At 38.4% G+C, this 12,353-nt stretch overlaps 1 protein-coding gene across 20 annotated transcripts in view; it reads right to left on the bottom strand.

The window, feature by feature from the left end:
- ZMYM6 (zinc finger MYM-type containing 6) overlaps positions 1-12,353 on the bottom strand; it is a 44,366-nt gene that overhangs the window by 14,738 nt on the left and 17,275 nt on the right. For 19 of the 20 annotated variants that reach the window (XM_033422197.2, XM_033422199.2, XM_033422198.2 and 16 more), the window contains 6 exons: positions 8,262-8,412; positions 6,988-7,103; positions 5,900-6,175; positions 5,577-5,727; positions 2,362-2,534; positions 1,056-1,206 (listed from right to left, as the gene is read on the bottom strand). In XM_033422197.2, coding sequence (XP_033278088.1) covers positions 1,056-1,206; positions 2,362-2,534; positions 5,577-5,727; positions 5,900-6,175; positions 6,988-7,103; positions 8,262-8,412 — 1,018 coding nt within the window. Of the gene's footprint in view, positions 1-1,055; positions 1,207-2,361; positions 2,535-5,576; positions 5,728-5,899; positions 6,176-6,987; positions 7,104-8,261; positions 8,413-12,353 lie in introns of those variants that run through there. The other variant, XM_049695296.1, reaches the window with a different exon arrangement.

The raw sequence follows: 12,353 nt of genomic DNA, 5'->3' as shown, positions 1-12,353 counted from the left end.
GGGTACCTGATTCTCTAAAATTATAAACTTCAACTGATACTTAATAGGTGAAAATACAGGTATCAGCTTCAGGATTAACCGGACTTTTCCGTTAGTGAATACTAAAATTCCTACACCTAAGCTTGATTCAAATAAAAATTTAACATGCTAATTTTTATAAGTAAGTTGGTGATGTAGCTGTCCATCCACATAAAAAGAGTGACTTTGTTAACCCACATTATACAATGAAAATTCTACCACCACCCTAACTGGTCTTACGGAATGAATGATAACACAAAAGATTAGTGCAAGGCATATGTGATTAAGGTGATGATTAATAAGATTGCAAAGGCAGACAAAGGCCAGACTTTAATGTCAAAGCACATGAATTCTGTCAATTCAGCAGCATGCCAGGCTTTGAGGAGAGAACATAACATCAGATGTTTTTAGTCTAACTCAGAGAAGTGCTACTTCAGAGAGCTACTTTCAGAACATGCCACATATCTATTCATCTGGATATTCTGACCACATTAGCTGTCCTACTTGCAAAATTATTTTATTCTTAGCCAGGAAAAACTTCGCTACCTGTGAAGAACTGGTCTACTTTATTTTTTCTGATATAATTAATGTGTTGTTCTTTTTTCCTTGGCTACAAGCAAGCTCTGAATCAAATCTGACACCAGTCACAACAACCATATTAACATACTTATATCCTCTTCCTTTGTTTGCCCTGATGTTCTGTTTTTATTTCTGGTTTATTAACTGAATAGCATATATCCCTTAGTGTAAGTTATTTATGTACAGATAATTCAATCAAAAGCAATCAAATCTAATTTTCCTACAAAATCAGTGCTTATATGTTTATCGATTCCTTGGTGTGTTTGATTTTGATAGCAAAAGGCATCAGGATTAATTTTCCCTCAAGAGCAATCTTTAAGAATTCTTACAGGAAAATTTAAGGAAATTCAGGCTATTTGACTCCAGTGAAATTTGTTTTATTATATTATTTACAACTGTGTGTGCTGATAGTAACTTAGGACTGATATAAAGACCCCCTTAGCCAAGTTTAACTTTACCTTTATTTTGTGACAGAGGGGTATTCATAATTTGCTGACGATGACAAAACTCCATGACACAAAATAGGTTACAGAAATGTTTGATGTTTCCTCGCCATTTTATGGACTCACTTAGCTTACCCTGTCGTTTACAACCATCACACTTGGCCATCTGAGAAAGAAATGTAAAACAGGATAGGCTTAAAACTGTAAAATAATGAAAATATAACAATAATCATAAAATCGGAGGAACTATGGAAACAGGATACATGAGTCAGTTGAGATCACAAAATGTAAGGTTCCTACCTTAAGACACTGTACTTAAAAATAAATACACTATTTGTTTCGTATAGATGCCCTCAATTGAGAGGATATAAAAGTTATCTCCTGTTTTCAAAATTACTGATGAAGGAATCTAAAGATAGGCTTTTTTTTTTTAACGTTAAGAGGTAGCCTACTGCAGTATAAAGAATATGGGCTTTGGAGTCATAAAGATTTTGACTCATTCAACAAATATCTAACTAGATATCCTTCGTCTTGAGCACTGAGATAGGTCTTGGTCATATAATTATGAAAAAGACCCCCAAAGAAAGTTATATGTTAGGAAGGTAGACAAGTAAACAGGTGATTTCACTGGAATGTTACAGGTGCTGTCCATCACCTACCAGCTTCTTCAGGGGCACATTACTTAACCTCCCTGGACCTTACTTTTTTTCCTTATTTATAAACAGGTAATACTATACCTACCTCTTAGGATTGTGGTGAGGAGTAAATGAAATAACACTTATGAAGCACTGGACATGTATTAGTGGTTCAATTAATTATAGCTTTCGTTGTTAGCCTTTCAAAAAAAAAATTTTTTTAAGAAGGCAGGCGAGGGGTAAGGAGGTCAGAGTCATTTGACCTATGAAGTGAGAACAAGGTCTGACTTCAAATTTCTCAGAGTAACTTTCTGAATGAGAGAGCAACTTAAGGCAACATAACTATGTAAAGTTCTAACTAAAAAAAACCCAAAGTTATAAATAAGGTCCGTGTGTCTTATAAGAAAGCAAAAATTAAAGGAACATATCTTCAAACAACAACAAAGTCTCCCGAAATTCTATACTCTTTTTTTTTAATTCTTTTATTCTTTTATTTATTTATTTTAATTCTATACTCTTTACCCCAAAGATTTCATGTTTATATTCAATTGAATTTTGCTTTAGGAGCCCATAATTTATTTACCCAATTCTAAACACCCAATTTTTCTTCACATAATCTGAATATATTTCAAATAGAAAATAATTTGTATGAACTTCAGAAAGCCAAAGAGATGTATTACATTTACCTGATAAAACAGAACAGTAAATTTGGTCATGCAGTCTTCACAACAAAACTCTTCTAACTTGCCCTCCAATCGATTTTCTACCAAATTAGGGGATGTCTGTGAACAATAACTGCACATCTTACAGTAGTTTCCCCATCGTTCTCCAAAGTCACGGGCAGAGAGGAATTTGCAAACTGAGAACCAGAGGGATAAAAGCAAGAAACATCAAGTTTATATAAACTTGAAGGCAGTAAAGTGAGTTTCTACAGTCTTAGATAGCAACTTTAAGCTAATTTCTAAACACTTGACACAATTATTTGCCTCTAGGTTAAAAGACAGTCTTATCTATATTCACAAAACAAATGTATCACTTTTGAAACATATACTCTAAATATTAGGTCGTCTATATTCAGAAACATCAGAGGTATTGGGTTGGCCAAAAAGTGTCTTCAGTTTTTAAGTAAAAATAAAAGACACATTTTTCATTTTCACCAAGAACTTCATTGAACAACGTATTCACCCTTTTGTTCCACTACCTTCTGCCATTTTTCAGGCAACTTCACAATTCCATCTTCACAAAACTTTTTTATCTTTTTGAGCAAAGAACTGTTCAGGTGCCTTTTACTGTCTTCCAGGGAATTGAAATTTTTCCCATTAAAAGAATTTTGTAAAGACCAAAATAAAAGGAAATCCGAAGGTGCAATGTCTGGTGAATACAGTGGATGAATCAAAACTTCCCAGCCAAGTTGTAACAGTTTTTGCCGGGTCATCAAAGAAACATGCGGTCTTGCGTTATCCTGATGGAAGGTTATGCGTTTTCTGTTGACTAATTCTAGACACTTTTCATCAAGTGCTGCTTTCAGTTGGTCTAACTGGAAGCAGTACTTGTTGGAATTAATCGTTTAGTTTTCCAGAAGGAGCTCATAATAGAGGGCTCCCTTCCAATGTCACCATATACACAACATCACCTTCTTTGGATGAAGACTGGTCTTTGGTGTGGTTGGTGGTGGTTCGTTTTGCTTGTCCCACGGTCTCTTCCATTCCACATTACTGTACAGTATCCACTTTTCATCACCCGTCACAATTTGTTTTAAAAATGGAACACTGGGACTTCCCTAGTGGTGCAGTGGTTAAGAATCTGCCTGCCAATGCAGGGGACACAGGTTCGAGCCCTGGTCCGGGAAGATCCCACATATCACGGAGCAACTAAGCCTATGCGTCACAACTACTGAACCTGCTCTCTAGAGCCCATGAGCCACAACTACTGAAGCCCACGTGCCTAGAGCCCGTGCTCCACAGCAAAGACAAGCCAGTGCAATGAGAAGCCTACGTACCACAACGAAGAGTTGCCCCTGCTCACCGCAACTAGAGAAAGCCCGCGCACAGCAACAAAGACCCAACACAGACAAAAATAAGTAAATAAATAAATAAATTTATTTAAAAAAAAAGAGAAAAAAACCAAGTTCAAAAAAAAAAAACAGGGGCTTCCCTGGTGGCGCAGTGGTTGAGAGTCCGCCTGCCGATGCAGGGGACACTGGTTCATGCCCCGGTCTGGGAGGATCCCACATGCCTCAGAGCGGCTGGGCCCGTGAGCCATGGCCGCTGAGCCTGCGCGTCCGGAGCCTGTGCTCCGCAACAGGAGAGGCCACAACAGTGAGAGGCCCAAGTACTGAAAAAACAAAACAAAACAAAACAAAACAAGGGCTTCCCTGGTGGCACAGTGGTTGAGAGTCCGCCTGCCGATGCAGGGGACACAGATTTGTGTCCCGGTCCGGGAAGATCCCCCATGCCGCGGAGCGGCTGGGCCCGTGAGCCACGGCTGCTGAGCCTGTGTGTCCGGAGCCTGTGCTCCGCAACAGGAGAGGCCACAACAGTGAGAGGCCCGCGTACCGCAAAACACAAACAAACAAACAAACAAAAAAAAGAACGTCTTCCTTACGTTTAAGTAGAGAATTGCATGCGGAAATACAGTCAAGGTTGTTTTCGCTTAACTTATGTGGAACCCAAACATCAAAGCGATTAACGTAAGCAACGTGGTGCAAATGATTTTCAATGCTTGATTTGGATATTTTGAGTATGTCAGCTGTCTCCCGTGTGGTATAACATTGATTGTTCTCAATGTCTCAATTTGATCACTATCAACTTCAACTGGTCTACCCAACCGTGGAGCATCGTCCAGAGAGAAATCTCCAGCACGAAACTTCGCAAACCACTTTTGACACATTCGATCAGTCACAGCACCTTCTCCATATACTGCGCAAATCTTCTTTTTGTGTTTCAGTTGCATTTTTACCTTCCTTGAAATAATAAAGCATAATATGCCAAAAATGCTTTTTTCTTCCATCTTCAATATTAAAATGGTTACATAAAAATTCACCAATTTTTTTATTTTTTTAATTTTTGCCCACGTCGGATCTTAGTTGTGGCACACAGAATCTTCGTTGAGGCATGCGAGATCTTCTCGTTGCAGCATGCAGGCTTCTCTCCAGTTGTGGCATGCGGGTTTTCTCTTCTCTAGTTGTGGCACGCAGGCTCCAGGGCACGTGGGCTCTGTAGTTTGCGGCACACAGCCTCTCTAGTTGAGGTGCGCAAGCTCAGTAGTTGTGGCGCATGGGCTTAGTTGCCCTGCGGCACGTGGAACCTTAGTTCCCTGATCAGGAATCAAACCCGTGCCCCCTACGTTGAAAGGTGGATTCTTTACTACTAGACTACCAGGGAAGTCCCCCCAAATTCACCAATTTTGATAAGTCTTTTTTTAAATGCACGCTGATATGACAGCTGTCACATACAATCTAACAAAATTGTTTCGAATGAAGTTAAAGAAAACTAAGTGCTACTAGAGCCATCATACAGAAAAAAACGAAGCAACCTTTTGGCCAACCCAATATAAAAGTTTCTTAAGCCAAGAAGCAGTAATTGCCTAAGTACCCTCTTTATGAATGGGTGCAAAAACAGAAAGATCTCTGAAGTCATAGCTAAACTTACAAAGAGATTTTCTATATACGAATACCATTGACCTAATTATATTTTGAAAGTTTTTCTTTATTGAGATTATTATAACATTTAAAAGGATAGACTTTAAAGTGAATTAAGTATAAACTCAATAAAAAAGCTTCAAATTATACTTCATAGAAGAAATTACTTGAAAATTAATTGTGGATTAACAGCTCAACTCATCATGAATTACTTCATAACAACCATATGCTCTGTGGCCAAAACTGAGCTTTTTTCTTTACCTTCACTACAGAATGGCTTATCAACCCCTGAGAATCGTACAGTCTCCTTTATAATTTTCTGCAGTTTACAGTAGTCACACATTGCCATAACTTTATTTCTCTTTTTGTATTCATCAGAGCAAATCTTGCCACAAAACAGAAACATTTTACCCTGCAGAGGAAGAACAGTCATTAATATCTAATTAAATTAAACAGTTGCTTTATTGTTAAGAAATCCTTTTCTTTCTCATTTCAAAGCAAACCAAGGGACTGTCAAAGATGAAAAGACAAAAATACTTCTTTAGATAAACTCATATTCAATCCCTTCCACGATCTCTCTTTACCTTGTAGAAAAGAAGTTCTGGTTTTGTGGCAAACAGATGGTTACAGTGCTGACACTTGAGTTTAACAACTGTATGGGTTAAAGCAACTTGCTGGGACTGAGCAGAAGGAGGCTGGAGATTGGCTGCGGCAGAGCCACTGACGGAGCTGGGGGAAACGGCAGAGGTGTTACCTCCTCCTGCTGACACTGCTGACCCAGAGGGTGGACTTACAACCACGTGGCCCTGAGACAAGGGCACTGCTGAAGAGTTTGTTCCTTTTGGCTTGTTAAATACATTCTGAATGAATACAAATAAGGCAAAGATTTTATCAACTGAAAAATAAGGTAACTTGATCAATTTCATTTTCTCATTTTAATAAATTAATTCCCCCCAAACGTTTCTTGAAAATTTTATTGAGTAGTTCACAGAAAGAGTTGAAATGGCATACTTCCAGAATAGGACTGAGAAATGCAACATTAAAAGATTGAGGACTAAAATTCAGGCTTTCCAGACAAAGATCTCTAGTACATGACTAATTAATAAATTAGAGCAGGCCTCTCCTTTCCCCCAAGATACCCCTTCACCTGCACTCCCATTACCAACCAGCCTCTCATGGCTATTAAGAGCACAGTGGCCACCAGTAGTCTCTTTCTCCCTGGTGCCAGGGATACTACATCAGGCATCTTCCCACCCAGGAGGATGGGAAACTCTACCCTTTCCCTGTGTATCAGAGAGAAGAGAATGGGACAAGTAAGTGGAAGCTTCCATATCCACACCAGGAGTCATTATGTATCTGGCCCAGGATGAAACGAAGGGACACATGAGCACATCACCATGCCACCTATCCAAACCATAGCCTAGCTTCCATTCTTTTGAAAGGGAGAGAGCCAAGGGAGAAAGTGGGAGAGAAAGGTAGTTTAGGTGAGCACTCTGAATTAAGAAGGACTGAGGGTCAAATCTTGGGCTCAGACATTTTGCAGAAATGACCTCACAGCTGAATAGAATTTTTTTCTTTCTAACTTAATAAGCATGGTCCTTCAGCAGTTAACATTTGCCATAGACCAATGCCTAAGAGAACTGCAAGGGTAAAGTACTACCTTAGGTCATACCTGGAAAGCCACCACACAACTGGAGCTGCAGAAGCTGTATATAGTTCCATTGGACATGGCTAGGTGATACTGAGGGACTGCTGAGGTTTTGCAACTATGACACAAAACCTGGACACCTTGGTAGCAAAAAATAAAAACCAATGAGTAAGTTACACAGATGAACAAATGATCCAAAAATGTATTAGGAGAGTAAAAAAACCAAATATTCAGTAATATGCAAAACAAAAATGAAGGAACTTTACAATAATATGTAAAGCTAACCTCAATTAAGTCCCACTTACGCAAAAATTAACTTGGAACTTATACGTGTTTTTTCTCTCTTTTCACATATGAAATTACAAAATAAATACTTCAGTCAAGAGAATCACTGAAAAACTTTGTCACTTAAAAATCAGCTCTTGGGGGCTTCCCTGGTGGCGCAGTGGTTGAGAGTCTGCCTGCCGATGCAGGGGACACGGGTTTGTGCCCCGGTCCGGAAGGATCCCACATGCCGCGGAGCGGCTGGGCCCGTGAGCCATGGCCGCTGAGCCTACGCGTCTGGAGCCTGTGCTCCGCAACGGGAGAGGCCACAACAGCGAGAGGCCCGCGTACCACAAAAAAAAAAAAAAAAAAAAAATCAGCTCTTGGGCTTCCCTGGTGGCGCAGTGGTTGAGAGTCCGCCTGCCGATGCAGGAAACGCGGGTTCGTGCCCCGGTCCGGGAAGATCCCACATGCCGCAAAGCGGCTGGGCCCGTGAGCCATGGCCGCTGAGCCTGTGTGTCCGGAGCCTATGCTCCGCAACAGGAGAGGCCACAACAGTGAGAGGCCTGCGTATCGCAAAAAAATAAATAAATAAATAAAAAACCAGCTCTTTGTAGGACTTCCCTGGTGGTCCAGTGGTTAAGAATCCGCCTTCCAATGCAGGGAACATGGGTTTGATCCCTGGTGGGGGAACTAAGATCCCACATGCCACGGGGCAACTAAGCCCACGCGCCACAACTATTCAGCCCGTGTGCCACAACTAGAGAGAAGCCTGCGCACCACCACAAAATATCTCACATGCCGCAACTAAGACCCGACGCAGCCTAAAATAAATAAATTAATTACTTAAAAAAAATACTGCATGGATCCTTCAAAGAAAATAAAAATAAAAATCAGCTCTTTGAAACTAAAATAACCTTGGGTCTTTATTTAACTACATAGATCAGTTTAGTTTGTAACGAAGTGAAAGAAAAGCAGTCACATTCTTCTTTAATAGTTACAAAATCTATAAATTTATCAAACTTAAACATTACCTGAAGAAATAACTGTCTTAACTCTGTAAGCAGATAAGCAATTAATAGAGCAGAAAAGCTCTGTTTTTCCTGAGTCGTTCGTAGTCTCAATCATTTCAGCTGAGGGCCTCAAAGATTTCCCCAAGGCATATGGAGGAGTTTGGGCTGAATTCTATTAAAATAAAATAAGATTTAGATACCTAGTACAAGCACACGTATATATACATGGTTTAAGGAAAGAAAAAGAAAAGCTACCTACAACCAAAGCCTTTGGCTAAAATATTTGAGCATGACAATGATAGCAGCTACACTAAGTACAGACTTTCCTAAAAGTTGGGATGTAGGAAAAATAAGTTCTTTCAGACAATAATACAGGCATACCTCATTTTATTGTGCTTCACTTTATTATGCTTTGCAGATACTGCATTTTTTACAAATTGAAGATCTGTGGCAACCCTGTGTCTATCAGCACCATTTTTCCAACAGCATTTGCTCACTGTGTCACATTTTGGTAATTCCCACAATATTTCAAAATTTTTCATTATTATTGTATATTTTATGGTGATCTGTAATCAGTGATCTTTGATGTTACCACTGTAACTATTTTGGGGCACCATAAACCACGCCCATTTAAGACTAGCTAAATTGATAAACGTTGTATGTGTTCTGACTGCTCCACTGACCAGCTATTTCCCATCTCTCTCCCCCTTCTCAGGCCTCCCTATTCCCTGAGACACAACAATATTGAAATTAGGCCAGTTAATAACCCTACAATGGTCTCTAGGTAGTCAAGTGAAAGGAACAGTTACACGTTTCTCACTTCAAATCAAAAGCTAGAAATGACTAAACTTAATGAGGAAGGCAAGTGGAAAGCTAAGAGAGGCCTAAGGCTAGGCCTCTTGTGCCAGTTAGCCAAGTTGTAAATGCAAAGGAGAAGTTCTTGAAGGAAATTAAAAGTGCTACTCCAGTGAAGACACAAATGATAAGAAAGCAAAACAGTCTTACTGCTGATATGGATAAAGTTTTAGTGTCTGGACAGAAGATCAAACCAGCCACAATATTCCCTTAAGCCAAAGCCTAATTCAAAGCAAGGCCCTACCTCTCTTCAATTCTATGAAGGCTGAGACAGGTGAGGAAGCTGCAGAAGAAAAGTCTGAAGGTGGCAGAGGTTGGTTCATGAGTTTTAAGGAAAGAAGCCATCTCTAAAACATCAAAGTACAATGTGAAGCAGCAAGTGCTGATGCGGAAGCTACAAGTTATTCAGAAGATCTAGCTAAGATAATTAATGAAGGTGGCTACATTAAACAACAGATTTTCAATGCAGATGAAATAGCCTTCCATTGGAAGAAGAGTCCATCTAGGACTTTCATGCTAGAGAGAAGTCAATGCCTGGCTTCAAAGCTTCAAGGACAGGCCAACTCTCTTGTTAGGGGCTACTGCACCTGGTGACTTTAAGTTGAAGCCAATGCTCATTTATTATTCTAAAAATCCTAGGGCCCTTAAGAATTATGCTAAATCTACTCTGCCTGTGTTCTATAAATGGAAAAACAATGCCTAGATAACAGCACATCTGCTGACGACACGGTTTACTGAATATTTTAAGCCCACTGTTGAGACCTACTCCTCAGAAGAAAAGATTCCTTTCAAAATATTATTGCTCATTGACAATGCATCTGGTCACCCAGGAGCTCTGATGGAGATGTACAATGATATTAATGTTGTTTTCACACCTGCTAACAAATCATCCATTCTGCAGCCCATGGATCAAAGAGTAATTTTGACTTTCAAGTCTTATTATTTAAGAAATACATTTCGTAACGCTATTGCTGCCATAGATAGTGATTCTTCTGATAGAGCTGGACAAAGTAAATTAAAAGCCTTCTGGAAAAGATTCACCATTCTAGATGACATTAAAAGCATAAGTGATTCATGGGAAGAGGTCAAAATATCTACATTAACAGGAGTTTAGAAGAAGTTGACTCCAACTATCATGGATGACTTTGAGGGGTTTAAGACGTCAGTGAATAAAGTAACTGCAGATTGGTGGAAATAGCAAGAGGACAAGAATTAGAGGTGAAGCCCGAAAGATGTGACTCAATTTCCACAATCTCAGGACAAAACTTTAATGAACAAGGAGTTGCTTCTTACGGCTGAGCAAAAACAAGTGGTGTCTTGAGATGGAATCTACTCCTGGTGAAGATGACTGTTGAAATGACAACAAAGGATTTAGAATATTACATAAATTTAGTTGATAAAGCAGCAACAGGGTTTGACAGGATTGATTCCCATTCTGAAAGAAGTTCTACTGAGGGTCAAATGCTATCAAACAGCTCTGCATACCACAGAGAAATCGTTTATGAAAGGAAGAGTCAATCCATGCAGCAAACTTAATTGTCTTATTTTAAGAAACTGCCACAGCCACCCCAGCCTTCAGTAATCACCACCCTGAGCAGTCGGCAGTCATCAACATCGAGGCAAGACCCTCCACCAGCAAAAAGATTACAACTCGCTGAAGGCTCAGAGGAATGTTAGCATTTTTAAGCAATAAAGCATTTTTAAATTAAGGTATGCACATTGTTTTTTTAAGACATAATGTTATCGCACACTTCACAGACTACAGTATAGTGTAAACATAACTGTTATATGCACTTGGAAACCAAAAATTTGTGTGTCACTTTATTGCATTATTTGCTTTATTGTGGTGGTCTGTAACTGAACATGCAATATCTCTGAGGTATGTCTATAAATGCCCTCTCTTTCTAAAGGTGAAGAAAAGACATAATCTATCTAAGTTAGTTATCTAGTGAGCTGCTTTCCTAGCTACAGAAACTGGATGAACTCAATCACATGTCTCTAAAACTCTTAACTGATGAAATGTCTATAAACACTATTTTAGGATTATTTAAGGATTAGCTCTTTACTTTTTGAAAGGACCCACATAGACCTGAAACATACCTCTTTCAACCAAAAATATATATCAATTATATATATATGTAAATATATAAATTATATTCGTGTGTATGTGTATATAAGAATTGATACATATAATCTTGCCTTATCGCAGTGGTCTAGAACCAAACCCACAATATTTCTGAGGTATGCCTGTAAAATGTAAACTGAAAAATATTAGTAACTACTCATCTATATTAGCAACAACAAAACACATTAAAAGTAATAACTAATTAGTCATAACATACTTCTCTCATCACAAATAATCAGAGAGGACCAAGTAATCCATGAACCGAAGGACCACCCTCAGGACAGACTTGGACATCAATCTAGGATAGAGTCTACCACCTTGAAGGTTACTTAACTAGGAAGACTCTTTATCAGGAGATAGAAAAGATGTTTAATGTATATTAGGAGATTCTACAGAACTACCTGTAGTTCAAGCTGAGTTTCATAATAAAATTTGCCTGTAAGGTTATTCATGTTTTAAGAAACAACAACAATAATAATGCTACCATTTATATAAATTACCAATGTTATTACTTACTGAGTGCTTACCATGAGCAGGCCCCACACTAAGCAATTTATATACACTATACCATAAAATCCTTTCAATAACATAGTGAGATACTTTAAAAAAATTATATATTTTTTTTAATTTAAACAAACTTTAAATTAACAAATAAACAATAAAGTAGGAGACTAAACTTACTTCATCTGGCTCCTAAGTCCAAGCTCCTAACTGCTACCCTGTCACTGACACAATATAAGGTATTTTAGTAATGAATTAAATAGGGAAGTAAAAGGTAGGAAAATATAAATTGCAAAGTTACAATACATAATCTTCCTGGTAAAAGACGAACATCATTCATGCAGTTGATAGGGTATAATACCAGTAACAAAATCAGGAATGGAAATGATTTTTGGAATACATATATATATGTATATATATACACACACACATATATATAAAACATGGATTTTATTCTTGTGAAAGTAGTAGCCAGACTGCAAAAAGTGGCTAAGTTTCTAGAAAAGAGATACTTTCCAAAGATGAACATCTATTACCAACTGCTCAAAGGAATTAAAAATAAACCAAACATCCTAACTGAAAAAAACTTTTAATTATCATTTATACCTGTTTAAAAAATAACTTTTTAAAGA

The sequence above is a fragment of the Orcinus orca genome, chromosome 1, assembly GCF_937001465.1.
Source record: "Orcinus orca chromosome 1, mOrcOrc1.1, whole genome shotgun sequence".
Lineage (NCBI taxonomy): Eukaryota > Metazoa > Chordata > Mammalia > Artiodactyla > Delphinidae > Orcinus > Orcinus orca.
This window is presented reverse-complemented; position numbering and strand designations above follow the sequence as displayed.